General features: G+C 40.8%; 2 protein-coding genes across 3 annotated transcripts; both read right to left on the reverse strand.

The window, feature by feature from the left end:
* Positions 1 to 321: 321 nt before the first annotated feature.
* Positions 322 to 8,910, reverse strand: LOC116252750 (serine/threonine-protein phosphatase PP1-like). Of its 2 annotated transcripts, none has more exons than XM_031627252.2 (4): positions 8,344 to 8,910; positions 5,732 to 6,291; positions 5,418 to 5,645; positions 322 to 862 (listed from the first exon to the last, which is right to left on the reverse strand). In XM_031627252.2, the coding sequence occupies exons 1-4, from the start codon at positions 8,519 to 8,521 to the stop codon at positions 839 to 841; spliced, it is 990 nt and encodes a 329-aa protein (XP_031483112.1). In that variant the 5' UTR covers positions 8,522 to 8,910; the 3' UTR covers positions 322 to 838. The 2 variants fall into 2 exon arrangements, with proteins under 2 accessions (XP_031483112.1, XP_031483113.1); XM_031627253.2 differs by having other exon boundaries at positions 8,213 to 8,344.
* Positions 8,911 to 19,060: 10,150 nt separating this feature from the next.
* Positions 19,061 to 20,502, reverse strand: LOC116253128 (AP2/ERF and B3 domain-containing transcription factor RAV1-like). Its single transcript, XM_031627898.2, has one exon. It carries the CDS (start codon positions 20,190 to 20,192, stop codon positions 19,218 to 19,220), a length of 975 nt encoding a protein of 324 aa, XP_031483758.1. The 5' UTR covers positions 20,193 to 20,502; the 3' UTR covers positions 19,061 to 19,217.
* Between the last annotated feature and the right edge of the window lie 6,710 nt (positions 20,503 to 27,212).

Raw genomic sequence — 27,212 nt, forward strand, 5'->3', positions numbered from 1 at the left:
TAGCGGCTCAATTCTAGTTTCTCGTGCACTTGCAGACCCACAAAGAAGAGAGATGATGGCAAATCCTATCTCTGACCCTGAATCGTCTCATGACATGAACTTTAACTTCTGTCAAGATACGGCGCTTGGAAATACTATCTCTGTCCCGGTATCATGCTTATTTGACGGATCTGGACTATGCGACAGACCAATTCCTTACATAAGGATGCAACATCAATAACTAATTTAACAGGGAATTTGCAATGCAAATAGTAAATTGCTTCCAATAGGAAAAAAAAATCATAAGGTAAAAAATCAGAAGGAAACGAGACGATGCAATCCTGAAACCACAAACTGCAATGCGGTATACCAAGTTTCTAATAAACTCCTACAACAAAGTCCCCAACAACACAAACCGGAGACAGTGAGACCCCTGGTAAGAGTAATCACAAATATTGATGCCAAACCATGCAATTGCTTGTCAAAAGCAATCTTCATGATCCACGACTTGAAGGCAATTACATGATGTTCAGGTTTCAGCGTGGAGGCAATAATATAGTTATCGCCCGAAATCTTTGTTGGTGAAATGCAACTATATACACCACCTTTCGGAAGAATGTACTTCATGCATTAGATGAAAATCATGCATTCAAAAGATGGGCCTGCCACAATAATAAGCTTGGAAATTGGAGTAATCTTATTTGCAGTCCCATTGCAATCCTTTGTGAATATTGTATATCAGCGCTTCTAGACCTCTGCTCCCAGATAAAATAGTCTTCGCTAATTAAATGAATTTAGATGATGCAGCCAAAACGGGGTATATTTAATGTGCAACTGCACCTTCATCAAATCTTGAACCTCATGCTTTCGGTCCCAGGAAAGGCTGCAGATAACAGAACAAAAGTTTCAAAAGAATGGAAAAGGAAGGAATTCAGATGTAAATGTGAGTTTCTGTAGGACAAAACTACATATGCACGTTTTCTAGAGTGAAATCAGTATCGTCTACTTTCTAGCAGCACCAAATCCATTCCTACCAACCTAAGATTTTTCCAACAAGTACAAAAAAAAGGCCAAAGAGACATTAGTGCTCTCGGCAAGTTCACATAATTAAACCAATGACGCAGATATTTTGCGCAGCACTATCCAGTGAGTGTCACCTTTGCTTCACAGACACCACATCCGCATGTATCACACAATATGGTACGTGGTAGTAGTATTCTGGAAAAAGGATATGAACATGAAAAAAGCTAACTTGTCAGAAGAGAGAGGTTACGGTCACCATAGTGCAAGAGGATGTGTTATTGATGAAGAAAAAAAAAATGATCACGCCAGTGCAACAGAGGATGTGTCTAAACGATGTGCATGTATTGACAAATTGACACACACAAATCCTTTCATTCTCAATGCAGCTACATGAAACACAGGAAGTTCATAAGACAATGCGGAACTGAAGAATAAGCGGCATGTGAAACCCACATGAAATGAACCATAAAGCGACATGTACACAACTATAGTATGAGAGAGAGAGAGAGAGAGAGAGAGAGAGACACACACACACACAAATAGAATGCATCCTAGAGAATGATTCTACTAGCCAACAAGAGATCTTCCTAGAAATTCTTGAAAAAGTCTCCTAGAATATCTTCAGTATAAGGACAAAAAAAGGATTCAACCTCAGTCACCAGGGTGCGTTTTTTTTGCACCCGCACCAGCGTCGACGCAACGCGGGTGCGGGTGTGACCCAGATTAGCATCCGCACATGTCAAAGGTGAGTCGGGTGCGGTCTGTACGTGCACCACACTTGCGTTTGACTCACGTCAAACACGAGTTGAGTGCGGTCAAACCGCACCAGGTCCATTTTTGTCCATTTTGGGGTTTTTTTTGTTTTTATTTTTAAGAAAATTGAAAGGGCACGAGACTTCGTTCGCCCCTTGCCACTGCTCTCTCTCTCTCTCTCCACTACGATCATCTCTTCCACTGGCAGCTTCCTCTCCATCGGGCGACCGGCGTCCACTGCTCCCACAGATTTCTACCTCCACCAATGGCATCATCTTCGTCTGGCGTCCGCTGCTCTCTCTCCGATTTAGACAAACACATACCTGTCTCTCCGTCTGCTGCTCTTTCTCCATCTGATCGATCGTGTCTCTCCGTCTGCTGCTCTTTCTCCATCTGATCGATCGTGTCTCTCCGTCTGCTGCTCTTTCTCCATCTTGTGATCGATCGTGTCTCTCCGTTTGCTGCTCTCTCTCCATCTCCGATAAACTCTCTCTCTCAGTCTTTGCAGCAGTGTGTCTCCGTTTGTTGATCGATCGTCTCTCCAATTTTTTCTTTTTATTGTTTGATTCTGATATCGAGCTCCAATTTTGATTTCTCTTTGTTATGTCTTGTCTCTCTCTGCCGCAGGCAGCATAGCTATGTATATATACTTGACTTATGTGAACATCTAGCTTCTGCTTAACCAAAGTACTGTTGGTTAGCTCTTAAAATGTGTTAATGAAACCACCACTTGTTTTTTTCTTGCTAGAGTACTGTTCGTTATCTTCTGTTTAATTCTTTAAGCCAGAGTACTGGTTTCAGTTATGCTACATTGAGAAAAATTGTCGAGCATCCTCTCCGTTGTTTCTTATTTCTTTTGTTTTATATTGATGAAGTGAATATTTATTCCCTTATTTCTTTTTGTCATATATATTATATACATATTATTAGTATTATAAATTCATAATAATAATAATAATAATAAATACTCTCGCCGCTAAGCCTGGGCACCGGGCCAGGCTGCCGCCTGGTACTCGGCCGACTCGGGCCCGGGCCCTGAAAATTTGATTATCGGGCTCACCTTATCGGGCCCACCTTATCGGGCCCGGCCCAATAACTAACGGGTCGGGCTCGGGCCCGCAACTGTGAACATCGGGGGCCCAAGAAGCTCGACATTTTTTAATATTTTTTTTTTCAGTGATAAACTTATGTTAGGGTTTTGAACTTTTTTGTTGTTCTTCATTCAGGACTACTTCGTGGTGCCTCTAAACTGCGTAGCTGCAAAGGCATAGCTGAGACGCATCGAATTTCATTCCTTCTCCTCCGGACGACTGAACTCGGCCTTTCCGCTGGTGTTGTTCTGCGGCTTCTGCCCATTGCCGGATTCTTCTCCCCGTCCATCCTTCTTGTAGCCTGTTTTTTGCCCCTTCTCACCGGATTCTTCTCTCAGTCCGTCCTTCATACAGGTGCCCCACTTTTCCCTCATTTCCCCCATCTTTGCCTTTTCCCCATTTCCCCATTGCGCCACTTTTCCCCCATTTCCCCATCCTAGTTACTTCGTAAATGAGAGATATGCCATGGCTAAGAAGAGGAAATCGGACATCACAGACTTGGACAAGCTGGACAAGACCAAGTACGCCACCTTTTGCAGTTCGGCCAACTCTCCTTCGCAGCTGTACACGCAGGCGCAGAGCCAGCAGAAGCTCATGTTTCAAGCCGGGGAGTGCTTTGGAATGGTGAAAATTGACGCTTTCTAGAGGGTTTTGATTGAGGCGATATGAGTGGCTTTTTTGTTGTCCGGTTACCTTTCTTTGTTATATTTTGTGTTTCTTTAGAGAAAGATGCTTGTTCAATGGCATTGAGATGTGTTTGTTTGGTGCGAGGAATGGTCTATGACCTTTAATCAAGCTGTTACATGCGTCAAAGAAAGAAGATGCTTGTTCAATGGCATTGAGATGTGTTTGTTTGGTGCGAGGAATGGTCTATCTGGAGTGGGGTGTTAGTTCTCCCCTTTTCTTTCTCTCGTTTTATCTGCTCTCAAAATTATCACTTTAAAATGAAAGTCATGTATTTTTTGGAACTGTGAATGATTTCACACTTCTTCATTCGCTAGAAAAAAGCCCGGCTGGCTGACCCGCCAAGCCCACCCGACCCGTTAATAATCGGGCCGGGCCGGGCCTCGGGCATAAGATCAAACCCGAGGCCCGATTCAGTACAGGCCCAGCCCGGCCCGATAAACTAACCAGGCTCAAAAACGGGCCGGCCCGGCCCAATGCCCAGCCCTACTCACCGCACCTAAATTTTTTGAGATGTGTTGCGCCGGTACCCGCACCCGCATCCCGCACTTTGGTGACATAGGATTCAACTAGAACATGAATTGTAAGAAGCTTACCAACTTAGGAGAAGTGAGAACAAGATGACTAGTTAGGCACTTTACAAAGTGGGAAGGATGGAACAAATTGGAAGTGAACTAAATGAAAATGGAGAAAAAAATTAGAAGCAAAAAAGAAATTTAATCAAAAGTGGGTTAGGAAGTAAGTGAGAAGAAACAAACAAGTAAGAAGAGTGAAAAAAGTAGGCACGCTAATTCTTTTCCAAATCGTGTGCCCTTCAAAATGGAAGTAAGCTTCACAAGGGAGGTAATTGGTTTTTTGACCAGCAACCGAAGCAAGCCATTCTTAGGAGAAAAAGCTCCTCTCCAACATAAACCTACTCACCACCCTTTAGAACCACTGCTTTTATGCTTCCAAACACCTTCCTAGAAAATTAGTTTTCCTACCTCTTACAGTAGTACTTGTAAACTAGATTAGTGAATAGACTATATAAGCAAGTAGCTGAAATGACTTAGTGAATAACTCAGTCTACTTAACCAAAAAGGAGTGACTAAAGACAAGCAAATGAATAGATTTTATGTAACGTACCAAAGCCCCTACTTATCTTGTTAACATGACATCGTGGACAACGTATCTGCATTCTCCCCAACTTTTCACCCATATACCAACATCATCATAGGATGCATGCCCGTTTTATAACTTCCCATAAGTTTCCCTCTGCCTTTGGTTTGAGTCATTTGATAACCAAAAGCTAGACATGTTATATCAGATTAAACCCAATAGATACACTCTGATATTGAAGTCTAAATATCCTTCAACCTGAAGGCCTTACGTTCAACCTCTAGCTGGGTGGATGGAGCCAATATGTATTCATCCTCTGTTTTTCTCATCAAACACAACCTCTCGCTGAGTAATTACCAATATTTCACTAGCTTTTTACCCATCTTTTCCACTCTTAAAACGGTAGTGCCAAAAAAATTCAATTATGCTTAACCTTCATCTAGGTATCACGAACAAGCCATCTTAAACATAACCAAGAGGTCAAGATGAACCACCTGTTTCCAAGCAGATACACAAAGAAGAAGCGACTGAAGGAAATCATAAAATAGTATAAAGCACAGTAACTTGCCCATAGGAGATTTGAAGACACAATCGCTAAAACTAACACTACATACCAAACAAAATTCAAAAACCAAAAGAAAGTCAGAACAAACATGAATGAGATATCATTGTATGAGAACAACTATTACTCTATTAGAACATGGTCCACTATAGGCAGCAGCCAAAAGCAACTTTGCCAATAAAGCTTTCTTCCTTTTCATCACTGAGAACATCTAATGAGGACCATACCTTGACTCCAGTTTGTCCTGTTCCAGGTTTAACCATAGCAGCATTTGAACTTCCATAAAGATACTTTGATTTCTTTTCGGCAGGCTTTAGTATTTGAAAAGAGCACATCAGAGTTTCATCCACGCTCATCATAGCACCGGCATTATCAAATTCACCACAATAATTTGGTGCAGAAAATATTGTTACAAGCTGTCTGTCAGCAAAGAATTCATATCCATCTTCCACAACCTGAAAACGTTAAAAACAATGACATGTTTATGGACCTAAAAAATAACTGCACTCCAGAGAAATTAAGGGAAAGGAAATGTTATGACCTGGTGAGCACGGCAGATAAGATCTAGATCATGCCTCTCCAGAAACTCTGCAACTTTGTCAGGGCCAAAGGTATAGGATACCCCTCTATCATTCATTCCCCATCCCTGAACTTCCTTACTTGGGTCAGACCACAACAAATCACATAGAAAACCAGTATCTGGGACATCAGTTGGACGATTTAAATTTCTAATTTGGTCTAGATGATTGAGATCAGGAGAAAGACCACCATGCATGCAGAGTATCTTTTCATCAATTAGAGCTGCCACAGGCAAACAGTTAAAACAATCTGTAAAAACTTTCCACAACCGCACATTAAATCGCCTCTTGCACTCATCATAAAATCCGTATATGCGGTTTATAGAAGCACATTCATGGTTACCCCTCAAAAGAAAGAAGTTCTCTGGATACTTGATTTTATATGCAAGGAGAAGACAGATTGTCTCCAAGCTTTGCTTTCCTCGATCAACATAATCCCCTAAAAATAAGTAATTCGCTTGTGGAGGCAAACCACCATACTCAAAAAGTCTCAGTAGATCAGAATATTGACCATGGATATCACCTGGGTTGCATAGCGAGGTTAGGTAGAAATAAAACCAAACGCAGCATGAGAAAAAAGCTTCAGAGCATGCAAGAGATTCACAATAAAAAAAACCAACCAAAAAAGAAAGAAACAGAGAGAGAGAGAGAGAGAGAGAGAGAGAGAGAGACAGAGATAGGTTGATAAGAAGTAACACTGATGTAAAAGGGGATTGCATCATCATGCACAATTGTATAGTTCATGTATAAATATAATCCCGAAACTTAGCTATACACGTGATGGGACCAGATAAAACAGTCCAACTCCTATATAATTCACTTAAATGCCAGCAGGCAAGCCTTCCAAAGCACCAATACAATGTACCACGATCATAATAACTAACAGTAGGCTCAACAGTTTAATGTTACTAGTTACACAGTAATCCAACAAAGGCTACTAACATCCTATTACAATGGTGAAAATAGCAAGTCTTTAGCACACACCATCATCATAAAGTGTCCAACTATGTTCCTTGTAAGATGAAAATACAAAATTCAATTCCAGCAGACAAGCAGCAATTAAAGAAAAACAACTGGCAGTGACCATGCAGCGAGACAAATAATCACACTGTCATAATGAGATGACCCTGAATACAGCGTATTCCCCAGCGTGCCGTCTCCCTCAACTGATCTTACCAAAGTTTGCTTTGGAATTGTATGAAGAAAAAGATTTCTGTTGGGTGCTACAACCTCATACTAACATTTCTCATTGATGTTGTGGTCTGAAGATCTACCTAGTCATCTTCAGATCGTAGTAGCTTAGCAGGTACATGCTACGTCCTCAACCATGCCTTGCAGGAAAAAATTCAAAATTTTACGTATTAGTTTAGCCAGGATACACCACTTATACAGATCATTAAATTGCTCCGCGCCCTTCCCAATAAGTGGTCTTTCTTGTTTACGCTGAAATTTCACCACTGGATATATTAAACCACCTAGGGAAGTTACCAGTAACTCAGCATCTCAACAGCACATCAATTGATTTTTCATCTAGTTTGTAGAATTTCATCCCCCTTGTTCCTTTGTTCCAATTTTCAAACTGTATCAATCTCTTCATTTTTTTGCTAAACATTTCACTCAACGAGCATCTCTACCTATGCTTCCTCATCTATGGCATTTACCTCTTCTTTTCAGATATTTCAACATCTACTTGAAGAATAAAGCATATTTCTCATTTCAACACGCTAACAACCTCTCGGTTTTCCATAGATTTCTGATCAAAGTTGGCGAAAACATTTGGTTCACATGTTGGTCTTCTAGGCAGAAAGTCTAATGTTGCCATACGGCAGAATCACCTGAGAATATGTTCAGCAATATAAGACTCTAGTTTAAGCGCCATCATCCTTTAAAGGTTATTTATTCAAGTGAACAAAAAAATCGAAGAGAAAAAGTTCCCAACCAATTGATTTGCGTCTCCAATGCATGGTCAATTATTTCGGAATGTTCCATTACACGCTACATTGGCGACTCGATGAGCGTGTACAAGCATATGAACTACACAGTTTCAACTCAAGCGGCTTTCCCTTAACTATGACTTCATACTGATAATTCAGATCATTTGAGCTCCTTCATAAAAGCCGACGAGAACATTTCGAGGTTCGAAGCCAAAGCATCAACTTATAAAGGCAGAAACTCAAAGGCTGCATGACCCAAGAACCAACCTGTCTTTCATAAATAGCCACATTTCTTTCAAGCGAAACCCCAACAGCTGGACAGTGCAGACTACTGTAAGAAATACTCTGAAATACTTCTGTCCATCTAAACAGGACATCTTTCTCACAAATCCTCCAACTACATATCAATTATTGGATGTCTGATGTGCAACTTCGGCAGTAGAGAAATAGAACAAGAAAAGTTTCCCATATTATTGCGAACAAATTTCACCAAGAAAAGAGGTCACAAACCTGACGAATATGTCATTTGAGAAATCATAATTCGAGATGCAGAAGAAACAGCATAACGAACAAGGGAACTTTTTTTTCCCCTTTCTAAACTGTTTCTGAGGGTTTGAACCTCTGAACAAGGAGAAACTGACCGCAAATTTTGATGGGTGCTTCAAGCTCCAACAGATTGGGTTGCTGCATGAAAATCTCCTTGGAAACGACGCAAAGTTGCCGGATCTCGTTCTCTGAGAGCTGAACTTGCTTGCCGGGCTTCGCCCCTCTGACCTCAAGCAGCCGACTGATGATGTCGTCGAGCACCACCGTGTCCATTCCGCACGCACTGCACAACCACCCTCCTCCTCACGTCCAAACTCCAATTCCACAAGTTTCCTCCTCACGAAACGGAACCCACCAGACACACACAGAGGAAACAAAAACAATCAATTTTCTACAGATTCCACTCTTGCCCTCCTCTCCCCACTCCCCCTTCATAAAATGGCACAACCAAAAAACCTAGACATGTTGATCGCAGCAATCAACCGAGATGTGCGATGGGGCCACTCTGTATCTCAACCGCGCCGTGCGATGAAACCTCTCTCTCCTCTCTCTGTCAACAAAAGACTGCAGGAGAAGATCGGAACGGTGAGGGTTTTACATATCAAATGGAGGAAATAAAGAAAAGAAGAACAGATGGATGGTCCTGCCCTCTCTCTCTCTCTCTCTCTCTCTCTTAAATCCCACAAGAGCTTACGAACGTCCATGTTGAGCCAAAATGTTTTAATTTTTTCAACCAAATATTAGCTGCTGGATATGATCCAGTTGGTTCAATATTAACTGCACCTCGCAGTGAACTTGCTCGCACAAAAATATGCTTCTAAGTTGCAAAATGTTGACACTTTCATGCATGATTATCAAGGTTCTGGAATACTATAGAATTCTGTTGTCAAAAATATTGATCTCATTGCTGCGAATCACATGGTTGAAAGGTAGGAATAAGGAGCATTCCATACTTCGTATGCGTGCCTTTTGTGAATATGTGCATAAACGCTCGAGCCAAGTTGGACTTCTAAACTAAAATAGGCTTAAGTTTGGGCCGTCTTCGGCGATCTATTGGCACCCATTCGGATCATGACAGGATTTTGGCCCACGACTAAGGACTCCCACATAAAAGGCGGATAAGGTAGAGATATAAGTGGTTGCATGGCCCATAATATTTGGCAAGATCACAATAATTGCTTGGCATGGACCTATTAAATGGAATGGGAAACCATATAAAGGAAGCAGCTTTATAATTCGTACCACGGTCAGCAACGCGGTTGCAGATAATTCTGGGGCCTACTGATCTGGTCATTTCAACAATAAAACCCTAAGCCCATTTTCTATTCATAGCCAGTCGGCAACATTCAAAGCTTCATCTTGCCTATGTCCATAAGTGATTTAAATGGTCATATGTAGGTCAAGAACAAGTTCCTCTATTTTATCAGAACGCAGAAATCTTTCTATGGTTTCTCTCCATTTTCTTGCATAGCCTCATAAGAATTTTTACTTAAAAGGATGTAAGGTCGGTAAGACAGCTACAGTTGAATCCGTTGAAAATCAGATTCTAGTCAAACTTTTGCAGCTAGAAGAAAATAACAAATTCCCAAATCCTTATCCCAACTCCTTGTATACCTAGAAAGTATGACATGTCAAACATATAATCTATTCACTTCTAGCACCCATTTTCTTTTTCTCTTTACAACAGTCCAGTCTTCAGATCCTCCTGTCAGGAAACTCTCATCAGTACTGTGGTGCCAGTAATAGCAGTCTATCTTATTAGGAGATTCAATTTTCCTCCTTGAAGTCAGCGTATTTTCCAGTTTTGCTTAAGTGGCATAGTAGAACTTGTTGGGTAGGCAAACACTTAGAAGGCTTATAGTGTATTTGATTTCTATGAGTGTTACTTTCCTAGACTATAAAGAGTGAGCTCGCAACATTCAAGTTGAAGGGTATATTATACCAACTCAAGTCCCGATACAACACAGGACCCTAAAGGCAGGAAGAATCGAAGGCTTTCAGATCTTCTTCTAGCCATCAGTTGTTAACCTTTTATTCAGCCGAAGTGATAGCCCTCGCTGAACAGCTTCTAACCCAAGTTCAATTGGATTAGCATGGAGTTCTAATCCGTGCGTCCATTTCTAACATGAGGACATAGCAAAAGCAGGCACAGGTGCAAGTGTCTGACGGTAAATTTGAGTACCCATGTATGGTCATCCACCATTGTTGTTCGACCCTATAAACTAGTAGCTAGTTCTAAGGGCTTTCTCTTAAAGTGCAAATTTTAGGATTTAAGGTAAACCTGCAAACTAGAACAGACGAATAGTATCCGACAAGTACTCAGGTGAAGCCTCCTACTCTCGATCGAGGATACTTGATGCAGTGGTAAGGAGGTCTTCTCCTCTAATCCACGATCAACATCTAACTAATCTAAGGATAGTCGAAGGAGTAGCAAAAGAGAATGGAAAATAGAAAGATAATGCAAAAGAACCATCAAGGTTTTTCATTAACTCAAAAGCTAGTCACAAATGAGGCTCTAAACATCTTTATATAGCCACCATACAGATCCCTACGTGAGGATCGAAAAGTAATAATAAATAAAAACTTAAAATACTAGAAAGGAACTAAATAAAATAAAATAATAAATAAAACCCAAATTGAGGTCATTTGGAGCTTTGCTCTTGCATCAATACTACAAAACAAGTCATTTGGAGCTCCTACTTAAAACACTGGGTGACCTAATCTCAGGTTCTTTCTTAGAAAAACCTTGTAGGAAGAGGCAACGGGCTAGTCTTAGCTTAAAGAAAGAGCAAAAGTCAATCTCCTGTCTTCTAAATTTTTAGAGAATGGCTCTCCTTTGGGGAGGAGTGCCTCTGCTTGTTCCTCCACCCATTTATAGCCTCATCTCCAGCAAAGGATCGATCCATCGAAAAATGGCTGTGGGTAGTTTCATATAAGCAGATTCTATGCCGATCGGGCCATATATTGAAGGTTAGCGAGTCGGATGCCGATCGTTCATGTCCGAACCTAATCAACAGCCAAAACAAGGAGCTGAATAATCTTCTATATTGATAACGCACCAGCTCACTCTGGAAAATCAGGTGCGTCTCCAACGGTTCATAACTCCAAGAAATCAGGCGTGAATTATAACTGCAGGAAATCAGGTGTAACTAATATGGTAGTAAATCAAATCAGCCACGAGCATCAAGAGACTAAAATGCATCTTGATAAGGCCCCAACAATAAAACAAAATTCCAACAATTTAAGTGCAACAAATATGGAAGCAAAGCCAATCGGACGAGCAACTAAAACGCCCATTCACAATGATGAAAGATTTCAGGAGAATGTCAGTTTCTCCTATTCAAAACCAAAGGAGAAATTCAAGGAAACAGATTGTACATCCATGGAAACTAATTCAAATTCGAATCAGACATAGCAATGTATAAATACTATATTAAGGAAACCAAATCATCATGAAATTGATGACTGAGTCGTGGAGTAGGAATCTTTCTTTCGAACCACGTTAATTTCTTGTGTTCATCGTCTTCATCCTTCTTCTTTGACATGGTAACAGAGCCATAAAAGCTTCTAGGCGTGACTTTATCTGTGGCGCGTTTTGTACTGGAGACGACCTAGAAGTCGAGCTTGACGGTGTGGATTCAGGCAAGTGTCTACTATTTTTGGGCGCTAAGTATCCTTATCCTTCCACCATGAATGTGACTAATTTCGTTTCAATCAAACCGTCACACAAAAATTTCTTGTTGTGGAACTTGGTCTCATAAAAAGCCAAGATCTGCTTGGGTTTATTGATGGTACGATTCTCACACCATCTTCTACCATTGAATCTTTTGAGAATGGTGAAACTGTGAGACGACCAAACCTTGATTATTCTGCTTGGAAGAAATCAGACTGCCTTCTAAGAGGAGGGCTCACTGGGTCTCTCACAGAAGAAGTCCTTGGACTTGTCGTGGGACTTGAAACCCCTGAACAAGTATGGAAAACCTTGACAAGAGCATTCGCTCGTGAGTCAAAGGATAGAGAAATGATGCTGACAAGAAAACTACAATTCCACCGCAAACAAGGTAAACATGTGACTGAATATGTTACTGGTTTCAAGGCTATATGTGATGAACTTGCAACAATCGGGAAGCCTCTTGAGGATGACGACAAAGTCTTTTGGATGGTTAATGGTATCGGACCAGGATATGAGTCGTTATGACTTCTATCCTCAAGCCACTGGTGCCCTCATATCTTGATGCAGTGTCACTACTTCAAGGGCATGAAACAATGGACTTGCATGTGGGAGAGGCTAGATTGAACAACCAAATGGTCTTCTTCACACAACAATCCAGCAATCAAACCAATAGAAAATGATACAACAATAGTTGATGCAATATCAATAGCAACAATAGTCGGTTCAACTCCAAGGGACATGAGTTCAATCCAGCTACTATGACTCAAAATCAGCAAGGATCGGCCAATGGAGAGACAAACAAATCCAAGGTATCATGTCAGATTTGTGGACTAAATAATCATAATGCCTTTAAATGTTATCACAGATTTGATCATGCCTATCAACCACGTGATATGCCACGAGCATTTGTTGCTATAAAAATTGTTGATCGGACTCATCAACACTGGTTTTTTGACACCGAAGCAAGTTTCCATGTGACCAATGATCCAAATAAACTCAAAAGTTGCATTCCATATAAAAGAACAAACAAAATCATGGTAGGAAATGGTCAATATCTTGATATTACACATATTGGAGTTGCCGATATTCATGTAGGAAATCGCACGATTCCTCTCGACAACGTTCTTGTTGTACCTAACATTAAGAAAAATCTGATTTCAGTTAGTCAACTCACTTCTACTATGCCTTATGTGTTTGAATTCTCTTTAAATTTCTTTGTTATTAATGACAATGAGACCAATGAAGTGATTGCAACAAGGTCTAGAGAAGGCGATCTGTATGCTCTCAAGCTAAAACCGAAGAATGTGTTTTTTTCAACATGGCTCCGATCAGCTCCCTTTGAAGTATGGCATGGACGTCTTGGACATCCACATCATAAAGTGTTAGATTTTATGACTGCAAGTAAGTTGAATACGATGACAGAAAATTTGCCTAAAATCTTTTGTCAGATGGGGAAGGCTTGTAGACTTCCATTTTTTCCTATTGATAATGATTGTGATTCTTTGTTTTCTAAAATACATTATGACTTATGGGGACCAACTCCTATTGTATCTTGCCAAAATCTAAATATTATGCTTTGTTTGTGGATCAATTCTCTAAATATTCATGGATTTATCTTCTAAAACAAAAATCTGAATTTTTTGCCAAATTTCTTGAATTTCACAAAATGATTCAAACACAATTTGATGCAAAGCTCAGAGTTTTTCAAAGTGATGAAGGGGGCGAGTTTAACAGTTTGGTTCTTACAGATTATTTAAAAGAGAATGACATCAAACATAAAAAATCTTGTCCTAAGACACCAGAGCAAAATGGTATGGTCAAAAGAAAACATAGATCGGTTACAGAATTCGGTCTCACTATGTTATTTCATAGCCATCTCCCAACTCAATATTGAGTCGATGCATTTTTCACTGCAGTTTGGCTTATCAACCGACTTCCATCACAAGTTTTACACATGCAAAGTCTGTATGAGTTGCTTTACAAGAAACGACCTGATTATTTTTGTCTTCGAGCTTTTGGATCTAGATGTTATCCTTACCTTAGCGGGTATATGAATCATAAGTTTCAGCCAAAGTCGTTACTTTGTGTGTTTATTGGACATAACAACATCATAAAGGGTATAGATGTCTATATCCTCCCACTGGATGTGTATGTATCTTCCGTCATGTTGTGTTTGATGAAACCCATTTTTCCTACAAAAACACCATACCAACTCCTAGGCCCATAACCTCTAATGCTGACTTTGTATCATTTTCAGATTCATCCAATGAGCTTCATCTTGAATCTCAACGTCTAGCCCAAATGCATAATACTGAATAGCCTTCTCCTTTGCCGCATATACCCATACCAACCCCTACATCACCTCTCCAACTCGAGCCACCCAGTTCACCATTAGTCCCATCGACTACCTCCTCCTCAATTCATTCTATGACTACTCGATCCAAATCCGACATCATAAAACATAATCCTAAATATGCCTTCACCACTTCATTCATTCCACTTGAACCATCACATTACACCCTTGCCCTTAAACACCCAGGCTGGTATCAAGCTATGAAAGATGAAATGGTTGCTTTACAGGAAAATCATACTTGGGATCTCGTGCCTCATACACCAAACATGCATGTAATCGGGAGCCATTGGGTTTTCAAAACTAAACTCAAAGGAGATGGGCAGCTTGAAAGGCTCAAAGCGCATCTCGTAGCACAAGGATATAACCAGGTTCAAGATTTGGACGTCTTGGAAACTTTCTCCCCAATGGTCAAGAATCGTTCTTAGCCTTGCCCTCACATTTAATTGTCCTGTAAAACAATTAGATGTAAAAAATGCATTTTTAAATGGGCATCTTCGTGAGCTGGTTTATATTGAGCAACCTTTTGGATTTAAAGATCCGTCCAAGCCAGATCATGTCTGTAGATTAAATTGAGCATTTTATAGATTGAAACAAGCACCTCGAGCATGGTATGACAGATTTGCTCAATTTTTATTCTCTATGGACTTCATTTCCAGTGCCACTGACTCGTCTCTCTTTGTTCGTAGACAAAAAAAAAGGTCACCATTTTATTATTGTATGTTGATGATATCATTCTTACAGGAAATTCACATTCATTTATAATGTCATTCCTCGTCACCATCAAACAACAATTTGCTATGAATGATTTAGGTGATCTGAATTATTTATTGGGACTTCAAGTTGAACGGACTTCCAATGGCTTATTTATGCATCAGTCTAAATATGTTGAAGACATTATCTCTAGAGTGCAAATGCAGCAATGTAAAATAGTGAGCACGCCTATTACTATCGGTTCCAAATCTCCTGAGGAAATTGATCCACCTTATTCCAATGCTACTGCATATCGAAGTTCTGCAGGGGCACTTCAATACTTGACCCTTACACTGCCAGATCTCTCCTATGCAGTAAATTTTTCATGTCAATTCATGCATGCCCCAACGATGAAGAAACACATTATAAGATATGTTCGAGGCACGCCTCAATATGTTATCCAGTTCTATAAATCCCAAGATTTGACTCTCCGAGCGTACTCTAATGCAAACTGAGCAGGCTGTCCAGATACACGCCGATCGACTTCCGGACACTGCACATTTCTTGGTCCAAATTGTATATCCTGGAGCTCTAAGAAACAACCGATTGTTGTCGCTCGTCCTATGAAGCTGAATACCGGGCCCTCGTCGGAGCTGCTGTTGAAATTAAATGGGTTACATTTATTTTACAAGATCTCGTCGTTTACCTCTCCAAAGCTCCTATCCTTTTGAGTGACAACATTTCAACACTACATACCACTATCAAGCTAGTTTTCCATTCACATATGAAACATTTGGGACTCGATTATCATTTTGTTCGTGAACAAGTCGCACTTGGAAATATGCATACTCATTTCGTCACAATTGAAGGTCAGATCTTTTTACCAAACCTTTGTCTCAGCAACACCTCACCTTTCTCATTCAGCATCTAGGCTTACGTATGCAACCTTCCCTTCGGTTGCGGGGGGATGATAACGCACCAGCTCACTCTGGAAAATCAGGTGCATCTCCAACGGTTCATAACTCCAAGAAATCAGGTGTGGATTATAACTGCAGGAAATCAGGTGTAACTAATATGGCAAGAAATCAAATCAGCCACAAGCGTCAAGTGACTAAAACGCATCTTCATAAGGCTCCAGCAATAAAACAGAATTCCAGCAAATTAAGAGCAACAAATATGTAAGCAAAGCCAATCAGACGAGCAACTAAAACGCCCCTTCACAATGATGAAAGATTTCAGGAGAATGTCAGTTTCTCCTATTCAAAACCAAAGGAGAAATTCAAGGAAACAGATTGTACATCCACGGAAACTGATTCAAATTCGAATCAGACATAGCAATGTATAAATACTGTATTAAGGAAACTAGATCATCATGAAATTGATGACTGAGTCATGGAGTAGGAATCTTTCTTCTGAACCACGTTAATTTCTTGTGTTCGTCGTCTTCATCCTTCTTCTTTGATATATATATATATATATATATATATATATATATATATATATATATATATATATATATATATATAGCCTTAGTTTCTTGACAATTGCTCTTTTCTTTTTCTTTTTTATGATAAAGGGTGATTCAGCTGCGCGAGCTCCCCACCGGATTCACCTTACAAAGATAACATTATCACGAAAGTTTAGGCAGTAAAATAGCAGCATTGGATGAAGCTCTTACACTTGTCACTATTTTCATTCCCTTCCTACCAACTGTTCATCACCCATCACTTGCCAATCACTTAATTCGTTAATGTACTACCTGACCAATCACCAATCCCTAGGAGTGCCAAGCATGTATCTTTCACCAATGCCTTGGCCGATCTAGAAGGCAACAGGAAACGTTGATTGGCTCCTCTGTGGGCAACGCAGAGTCACATGGCCCCTAATTAATAGCTTACCGCTATCCGCTGGCCAATATAGATTTTTGCACGTTTATAGAATGCTGAACATTCAATTCATGAAGTTCTCGTTCAAAACATTGTTACAAAGGCTGCGATTTATCTATAGTAACGAAAAGTATAGCGGCTTTTATAATTTTTTTTATGAGATATTGAGCAGCTAAAGCTATCTCATGGCAATTAAACGAGTATGGAGAGAATAGATCAGAAGTGATTATACCACTATTTGGCTTCAATATTGTCAGGGTACGTAATTAAACAACATTATAGCACATCATTAAGGTTTTTGCATTTCGTATTATAATGGGATAATGAATGTCGTGACTCTTCCGTGGAGGAACGTTCGTTGGATGGCTCCTTATTTGAGCTGATTGTAGGCGGTTATATATATATATGTGTGTATGTGTGTGTGTGCAGAGAGAGTGAGAGCTGATAAAATAAGAATTCACCCCAAAATTTGGGGACAAGATGTCCCCTAAGTATAAGAACAAACCACAAAAACAAAAATAAAAGACTAATATACAAGACAATCACACAGTGAAACAAAAATAAGAAAAGGTGGAGAGAGAGTGGATAGATAGCGCAGCATAGTGGCCCAACTGCAGAGAGAGAGAGAGAGAGAGAGAAGAAGAAGAACCTGTTCTTTCAAATCCTATATTCATCAACGTTTAGAAACTATGGATCTGGTAGGACGGTCCCGTATCAGGATCTCACCCCGAACCTCTTGTTCGTCCTTCACCATGGCCACTTGGAGAGAAACATTTAACGACAGACATGATGTTAAACGTGCATGCCCTCATTAGCACATGACGAAATGATGTCATGACTGAATTTCTTATTGAAAATAGATATTTGAGACTTGGATATGATCGAAATAAGTAGTCTGGGACTGGTTAGGATTTCGCTATTCCAACTCTCACGCTACTCTTCGGGATTTATACATTTTAATCAAATGAGAAAATGACTGACTGATTAAGAGAGTTAGTTGCCCAAGAGCTTAATTTTGATTATAGCATATCAATCTCGAACATCTTCATGCTTCTATAATTGTCTATTTTCATTATTACTGAGCTAAGAAATTTCTCATAGAACAGTAGAATACCCGGAGTTTGAGACATATATCATTCCCTTCCACAAGCTTCTCTATCGAATGGGGCAACACAGAAAATTATCACGAATGGCTTGCTTATAATTGCTTGTGGGTTCCATGACCATGATCATGATCAGGTGGTGCTTAAGTACTATTAGAGCCTTCTAGCTCGTTAGACTCATCGACATGAAGTATAGAAGCCAAAAATGCTCAAGTTTGGCATGCCGAATGTCTTAGTTCGATATTTGAAATTGCCTGAACAAGAATCATGCCATCAAACTCTTTAAGCACAGTTCAGTTTGGATATAATATAAGAGGTTGCATATCATATGGGTATATCATCGCCATTCTGAGGATTTAACTTCATGGTAAAAATCATGTTGATAGTTCTGCATACCCAATGGCTACTAGAGTGAGAGAGTGGATTCAAATAACCTTTTCCCAATAGCGCTAATAGTACGCTTAAGTTTATGAATTGTATCTCCTCTGCAAAGGGAAAAAGATGGTTATATATATATATATATATATATATATATATATATATATATATATAAAAGAGTGGAAATGTATGGCTCCGCTTCATATATATTTAGACACTCTATACATTGAGATCAGAGTATATGATCTAATTTCAAGCGCGTACAGTTCGCTACAGTAGAATGAGGTCTCTTCTGAAATTCCATCTGTAATGTCTCATCCGCAGGGAAATTGAAAATAATATTATATTGAAGATGTGGATATATCTTACATAATTTATGTGTATATTCATATTTTGTATTACCCGCAGTTTTAATTTGTCCATTTCTTAGGAAATTGATATCGTACATGATGAGTTGCCACTCGCTAAAAACCAAGCACTCAAAGGCGGTCTGAAGCTGTCCCCTTACACTCATTTTTGCAGGTTTCTTTAGTCTAGAATCTTTTCAGTTGCATATTTTTTTAGTTTTGCTCTTTGAATCCTTTCCAAGTGAAAAGTTTATGAGTTTGCAAACTAGAAATGTTTCAACCTGTAAGTCTCCAGTGTGTCTGTATGGGAGAAAGAGAGAGAGAAGGGGGTGGAGAGAGAGCGATTATAATCTGTGGATTTGAGAAGAGATGAATAAACACATGAAAAGAATCGGTCGATCTCCAAATCAAGAAATTCTTATCGTACAAATTGCATCACTTGCGACCAACAAATAGTTATTATTCAACAAAGAAACAGCGGGAAGAGACATTGGGAGCTGACCTCGCTTCAACTCCAAATCATCTGAATATCAAGTGCGCTAATTAAGTGGGCCGGAAGAGAGATCAATCCCAAAGAGCTTCACCGACTGATCAGGCCTCGGCAGTACCAATGGATGGACCACCGGCGACGGCGGTCGCCTGGTGGCAGAGCAATGTCGGCAGCCATCCTCCTGCTCGACCATGGCGTCGTCATCACTGTGCTTCCAGCCAATGTAGTTCAGCTGTTCAGGCCCTGCAGACCTCGAAAAGATTACTACGTCCCCAACCTGGAGTCCCTTCTCCATGACGAAACGACGCCACCCTCTGGTCAAGACATAGCACTGGCTGCTGGCCCAATAGGAGTACTTGAACCTCCAGATCTTACCCACCTCATCCTCGAAGTTGAGCACCACGCCCTCGCCCGCGTCGATGGGGAAGAACCTCTCCGCGTGGTGCTTCGGGATCACCAGCCTGTTCAGCTTCCCTATGTCGCTAGGGGTCAGTACCTTGTCGAAGATCTCCTTCATCACCGTGGCTCCGGCCGCCAACGACGCCCGCTTCGCCCATGCCGACGAGGCCGCCGCGCTGCCGTCCTTCCTTGCCGTCGACAGCTCATCGTGGTAGACGTTCCTCCTGAGCATGTCCACAATCTCATCCTTGGAGTGGGCTTCCAGGAAGCGGGCCTGGTGCGGGTCCTCCCAGGCCGCGCTGAAGTTGGTGATGGCTTCCCTGCCTCTGAACTTGAGCGCGGCCACGTCGTAGGCCACGGCCGCCTCCAGCTCCGTCCGGAAGGTTCCCAGCCACACCCGCAAGTGCTTCTCGTATATCTGAGCTCCCCATTTGCGGTTTCGTTGAGGTACCACTCCCTTGTATCTAGAAGATGGAAGTTTCTTGCCTCTTTCGTTATCCTCCCCGTCCCCCTCCTCCTCATCCGGCGGCGCCATAGGCAGTGCTAAAAGCGTGCCTTTCTGAGTACTGCTCTGCCAGGGGTCTTCCTCCCAACGGTGTCCCCCGCCGTCGGCATAGCTATCCATGCTGAAAGGAGTGGACTTACTGGAAGTGGTATGTACGTAGGTTGTGTTGTCGCCGAGCTCTTTGCATAAATGGTGGAATCATAGGTACAGGACTGAAAGATTGTAGTACATTTTTGCTTTGGTAAAAACACAAGTAAAAGTTATCAAGCTTCCAAAGTCGGTTGCCCCATCTCTATATATGTAGTAGCTTCCTGTATTTCTCATTTTTCACGCCTCTCTCTCTCTCTCTCTCTCTTTAGCGTTCTGTGGTGTCAACTGTATTTCGTCCACTTGCCCCTTTCTCTGCCCCACTTGTCCCTTTGGATCTGCCGTATGTTTTGTGTTTGTTATTGTAATCGAAGACTTCTTATCTCCAAATTTTAGTATTTATTCCTATTTTATCGACCCTCTCAACTTTAGAGTGTCCCTTATTACTTGTTGGCTGTGTGCATCAGATGTTCTTGAAAGTTTGTTTGTTAAAACTAATGAATGTTTTTAGCTAACGGAAAACATCCGCCAGATTCAGAGGTGAAAATGGAGAGGGTTTGCATTTTTTATTATGATTGGCATAAGAAAATAACTCACTTAATTTTGTCATTCAATTAGACCACTTCGGACAAGGATTTTGGTAAATAATTTATGAAATTTTAATGCATCCATATGTTGTTCAGATTCAACAATAGAACAGCTATAGATAGCGTTTCTCCATGTTCCTAAGGAAGGTGCATCCCAGGAAGGGCATTACTAAATCAATGCGGGAAAATGCATCCGCCCACATCCCACCCTCGTTTCAGGGCCCCGCAAAGAATTTGCACTAAGGTTTTTACTTCTCACATTTAAATTGGCAGTTAGACTCTGTTCTTCTGGTAGCACGTTACTGACCACCAATCTTTACATTAGCGATGCAGAATGGATTGTTGATCATATTGAGACCAAACTTTAAATGATTCACACTTTTGCAGTAAATTAAATTTGGTAGATTAACAATTAAAAAAATTCGTAGTTATTTTTTTGGGAAAGCATACCCAAAAAAAGTTGCTGGAAATAACTAATTAAAGACATTGCTATTAGTAGAGATCAGGTCACAAACAGCTTCATCTGTTTATACTTTCAAAACCTTTCATCCGAGCTGCCATCAACTAATCAGCAATCTTAGTTCTGTGACCATTTGATTTCAATTCAAAGAACTGTCAATCAGCCTAGCATTATTGCGTCCAATCCAAATTGGTAGAGGAAGCAGGCGGTAAAAGATTCAGCAAGTTTTTCTGCCACCTTTTCAAATTGATGGTGCTGTTGGACCCACCAGCAGGTTGGCTGCCCTCACACGCTTCTACACTTTATTGTCTGGCTCAGTTCATCACTAGATACCATTCGTCCAATGTGTGTCTACAGATCTATAGAGCGAGAGAGAGAGAGGTAAGGCATGATCATAGACGGCCGACAGGTATCCATCAAGTTGTGGATTAATGTGATTGCTCCGGCAGCTCGAGAAAAACTTTGCTCGGCTTCTTCCTATTTCCTATTTGATCTCTACTTGCAATTGAATGAAATAAAGAGAGATAGACTAATTAAGCAATTAGATTACAGAAACTTAGAATTTAATTTTTATCCATGTATATATGTCATCTATAGACAAGATTTATTGACTACTCAAAGTGCATGAGATCTATAATGGCTGTAAAAGACCACGATTTCGTTTCTGAAGAAAAAAAAAAGACTCTGAAACGTCACCATTATGGGTCCCAACTTTTCCAGAAGATCAGATGTCACCGAAGAGACAATATCCCCAGAATATCATAAGCCTAAAAGATTATGAACCACTCCCAAAAGCTGCGATTGAGCTTGGTTGAAGTTTCCGGTCTGTTGAACATGAAAGGCACCAAACAAGTCAAGGACCAAACGAGGGCAAGTCACGTTGATGAGCAGGACAAGTCATGAATTAGAGTTTGGCCAGCGATAAGAACAGGCCAAGGTTGACCAATTGGTATCATTTAATAAACTAATATACCACATACTTTCTTTGCTCCGTTCGAAGGAAGAGAGAAGGGAACAGCCCATTCCAAAATGACTGAATAACACCCCTTAGTCCAGCTCTAAAGGACTGTCAAGAGATTAGTGAAAGAGAGAGAAAGCAACTTGCCCAATGACCTAACGCCCACCCACAGACTGATGGCAAGCCTTCAACCTGCCCATAAATCCAAGTAACTAGAGAAAGAAAGAGAGAGGTGAAATGCCCATCAATCCAAGCAGCTAGAGAGAGAGAGAGAAAGAGGGAGTTGAAATGCAATGTAGCTAGAGAGAGAAAGACAGAGGTGAAATGCCCATCAATCCAATAGCTAGAGAGAGAAAGAGAGAGGTGAAAGGAAGGAGAAGGGAGCGCAACCACAACCTTTGTGTTTAATCCAAAGGACATCACCCTCAATCTCTCGCTTTAATACCGACCAATATGTAACACCCACGGGATCAAACTTGAGATGTGTTGTTGATTCATTTTAGGTCTAATCAGCTACGCTACAGGCCTTGACTACTTTAAGAAAGAGGGACAGAGAGAGATCAATTTCTTATCATGGTCTTTAATTAGCATATTTACAAAGCCAAACTTGCCTTTTAATATATCTTTCTAGTTGATGCTGATCCTTTGTTTTTACTCCTCCATTTTAAGCTCGGCACTGCTGGTGACTCGATCTGGGCATGTAGGTGCACCCAAATTGGGTCTCAGATCAGATGGGGTCTGAGAACTCTTATGACATATGACAACCCACTCGGAGACTGTTTCATGGATGCCTATTGTGGGAGATTCTTTGTCTTCCCATTCATACCTCTGTGCACGCAACAAAGGAGGTAGACGCATTTTCGAAACTTTTTTACGAAGTAACGGACACTTTAGACTTTGTCAGATTCCTTATTTACCTTTTCAAAAGTTTCTTTTTGTATTTCAATGAAGGCATCCTGGTCCTGCATACAAATTTTCATGCACAAGAGTGTGCATGATTTTGCTACTGTTGGAGATCGATTTGATGGAACCTTGGAGGGGATCGGAGCCCATCGGTTTGCGGCATCGCCGTCCAACAGTTTTTCTGTGGTATAACTCAAATGATCTGCCATAGAATGGACCTGAATTAGCTATAGTGTGGTGCGCATTTGAGTGTACACGACACCTGGATACCAACCAGTTGAGTGGCTTAGATTGTTGGATGATCGACCTCAAAACCAACCTTGAACTTGATCAAATTAGAAATCTTACTACTTTTTGAAGTCATTCTTAAACTTTTTTTTATCTTGATACAAGATTTTCCTTGAAGAAAGAAAAAAATGTCTTGAGTTACATGTGGACAGCATTAGGGAGTTTAACTATTCAGTGCATATCTGACCGAGGGCTGTGTGTTAAGGACTGATTGCAGCGCCACATATGTGTTCTTATTCACCTACAACAAACCACACAAGTCCTTTTTTTCCTTTCTTTTTCTTGTTCGGGTCACCGCCCCTTCTTTTTGTGGCCCTTCTTTTCAAGGGGCAGTGGGAGGGGGCGGGGGTGGCTGAACATGGAACTACTTGATTCATTTGTGAACCTGCAAGCCAGAAAGCAACCGGACCACACCATTTTCACAATTAAATACAAGCTGGTGTGGTCCAATATAGCGATTGCGCCATCGAGTGGGTTGAATATTGATTCCTTCTGCCTTTTGCTTTTGTTTTTTGAAGCTATGTTACCATAGTGCAGGGTGCGGGTGTTGGTGTCATGCGAGTGCCAGAACGGCACATCCCATAAAATTTAGGTGCAGTAGTGCGGTGAGAATATTTTATTATTATTATTATTAATTTTATTATAGATAACAAAATAAACATACTATTACAATTTAGTTATTTATGTATATAACATACTTGAATAATTATATTATATAAAAAAATATCAAAAGAACATTTATTATATAAGTAATTTAATAATATGACATCCTAACTGAGCTCGGGTGTGAGTTGAAGCCCACCCATAGTGGGCACCGAACTTGATGGGGACTCCAAAATAAAAGAGTCCCATGATTTATTTTTGAAGTCTCTAAACTTGACTTTTAACAACGAACAACGAGGGTGAATGACAGTAAATTTTATTCTACCTTTCCTCTTCAGTTTCAAACTTTCAAGTGACAAATGTGGTGCATGTATCCGCTGAAAATATCTTAAATAAAAAGAGTCGTGTCTGTTGTTTGTTTGGGAACGCTTTTACTTCAAAAGCATGGCAACGGCCGGGACATGGTTGTGCTTTCCATTGTGGTTCCATTAATGGCAGATTGATGAAGGAGATAAATGAGCTGGGGCCGGTAAAGTTGAATGGTATCCGAGATAAAACTATCAAAATGAAGAAAGAAGAGCTTCACGAGCAGCAGGAGGAGTACGTCAGAGTGGGAGATAGCGCTGCCAGGACAAGGCCCGTCTAGTGCGGTTAAAAAGAGGCGTCTGAGCAATGAGGTATCAAATACATGACCAGACGCAACCAATGATTCATCTTAAATGGTTGTGTGTGTGTGCTTGCCTTCAACTGGCAGCGTCATGCAGATAAGTGTGCTTTCAATTGTGTGGTGACCATCACTCTGCTAGCTGCCTGTCCACGGGCGCCGCTGAACTAGCTGCCTGCTTACGACTACCACCTCTCTCCCATAGGAGGAAAGCTTTAGGCTTTGATCTTCGTGCAGTGGCAGTTGATAATCATGCAAGCAAGTGCATCGCCACGCCGTTCATCGTTTCCTTGATGAACAACATTGGTAGATGCACAATGGCACCGTCCCCATCATTTACTGACGTAATTAATATCTGAGACACATAGAGATATACAATTAGCTCTTTATTTTACGTGTTGGCGCCCCTCAGACCCTTCTTTTCTTTTGAAGGGTCTGCCTCAGCCAGATATTTGTGGCTCCACCACTGACCAACAGTAGCAAGTTGGATGTTTTATGTGTGTTAAGAAACTGGCAGCGCTTCAATTATCCTTAAAGAGTATATACACGTCAACATGATTCTCACTTGAACCACAAGGATGCCTTCACTAGAATTTAGTTGTTATGAATCATGCTTTAGTATGAATAACGTTTTTCTGAAAATGTCAACCAACTTGAGCTTCTAAGATGGATCATACTTCTTGATGATATATGAGCTTTTGTTTCCTCATTTCAGAGAGCATCAAAATGGTTGACTGCACGCAATATTATATCTAGCCATAAATTGATAATTTACAAGCAAAAAAATGCAAACAAACCTGACGAAGGAATGTGTTCCCAATCTGTCTCGGTCATAACCAGTTACTTCTGTATACAAAGGAGTAGCCCCGTTAGCCTTCATATTTAGATAACCCCCAAAAAGAAAGTCACAATCAGCTGCTTGCTCGGCTCAATAGTTTGTGCGGTAGCTAATCTCAGAACTGGTTGGCTTGGTAATTAGATGAGGTTTGCAGCAACTTAATATGCGGGTGGCGGGTTCCATCCGGTACTACGTCCTAAGCTCATGAAGACATTTATCTGATGCCCAATTCAATTCAATGACTAGATCGTCTCCCTATTTGGTCTTTCCTTCCAATGATAGTTTCTGTACACAATAGCTACTGGCCAATTGGAGTTACTGTAAATATTTGAGACCTTGCCTTTTTTAGATGAATAGGACTCGAATAAAGTTTCACCCTGTTGAATGTACAACCAATAATGAGAGAATTTCAACTTGAAGGGGGGAAAAATAGTGCAACTCCGTGGTGAAAAGAAGATACGAAATAATGCATACGGCAGTTCTGTTCCTCTGCTTACCTTTTTCTTTTATTGTTTTTGGGTGTGTGTATGAATGGTGTGCATCCCGGCCGTTGCATCAAAGTTATCAAGAGAGAGAATATCGGCGTTTTATGTTGCGATCGACAGCAATGAGGAGGTAGAGGGGACCTGCTTGTTTTCGTCTGAAACTGCTGGGGCCTTCAAGGACGACTGAGCTGAACAATGTAGTGTCCTGAACGGGACCAACTGGAGCTCCATCCATGGAGATGCATGAACTGTGTGGCCCCAACTACTGGAGACGTTTCAGGACGTGTACAAGTCAATCTACGTCAGGACACCTTTTGTGTTTCTTTCCTGGGCGAAAAGACCCACAATGCCACAGTACAATACTACTGCTAAGGCACAAACCACGAACATTTAATTCTTATCAAAGCATACAGTCCTGCTGCTTCAATTAAGTACGGACCGTGGCAGCATCACCAATGCGCTAAAACCTTCAACCTGTTATTTTATATATACAGGCCTGTGCATTGTACACAGGCTTCTATGCATATCACCCAATGCAAGTGGAGTCAGTTGGGATGCCTTAAAATGTTGTGCACTAGTGCATGTAACTCGAGAAGGGTATTGTAAAATAATATCTGCCTTGCCTCAGTTCTGGTAAGCCTGTAAAGTATGATCATGCGCCTCAAGGGCATTGGATAGCTGGTCGGAGCTTTTAGTTCATTTTTTATAAGTACTATACCTCTCCATCTTAAGTGGTAGTGGTAAGACATTGAATATTGAAATAGATTTAGAACCCCAGAGGCAAATGAGAAGGGGGCTTTTGGGCTACTTTTCAGGTCATTGGGTTGATAATTTCTTGCTCATAAAAAATGATTATGCAGACCTCCCCTCAGCCTTCCCCTTGCTCTCAAGGTGCAAGACTGTGTCCGTGCTTATTATAAAGCCACCGATGTAAATGTCGCCTAGTACACTAGTTTCATCCGCTTTCAACAAAGAGAATGTAACTCGCATGTTATTCAAATTAGTGACCCACAACAGCCTAACCATTGTCCAGGCCATTATGCCACCCACCCTTGGGCAGATAATACCGACCTCAGTTGTGATCCATCTTCTCCATAGCAAGTGACTCTTGTAGAGGGTGAACTAAAAACGTCAGCTTTTGACAAAGACCGGCAACTGGGAAATACTTCAATGGCATGTGGTGGGACACGATAATAAAGGAAACCCAGAGAGAAAATTTAACGTGGGATAGGTTCTAGGAGAAAAGAGATCTTACTACATCCACACA

Source organism: Nymphaea colorata, chromosome 4, assembly GCF_008831285.2.
Source record: "Nymphaea colorata isolate Beijing-Zhang1983 chromosome 4, ASM883128v2, whole genome shotgun sequence".
NCBI lineage: Eukaryota > Viridiplantae > Streptophyta > Magnoliopsida > Nymphaeales > Nymphaeaceae > Nymphaea > Nymphaea colorata.

What these genes read in the sequence shown, in the direction of transcription:
- LOC116252750 (XM_031627252.2), bottom strand. Translation starts at nt 8,521, where the DNA reads ATGGACACGGTGGTGCTCGACGACATCATCAGTCGGCTGCTTGAGGTC. An exon ending in TTATCTGCCGTGCTCACCAG is followed by an intron (nt 5,646 to 5,731) that starts GTCATAACATTT and finishes TAACGTTTTCAG; the next exon opens with GTTGTGGAAGATGGATATGA. An exon ending in CAGGACAAACTGGAGTCAAG is followed by an intron (nt 863 to 5,417) that starts GTATGGTCCTCA and finishes TGTTATCTGCAG; the next exon opens with CCTTTCCTGGGACCGAAAGC.
- LOC116253128 (XM_031627898.2), bottom strand. Translation starts at nt 20,192, where the DNA reads ATGGATAGCTATGCCGACGGCGGGGGACACCGTTGGGAGGAAGACCCC.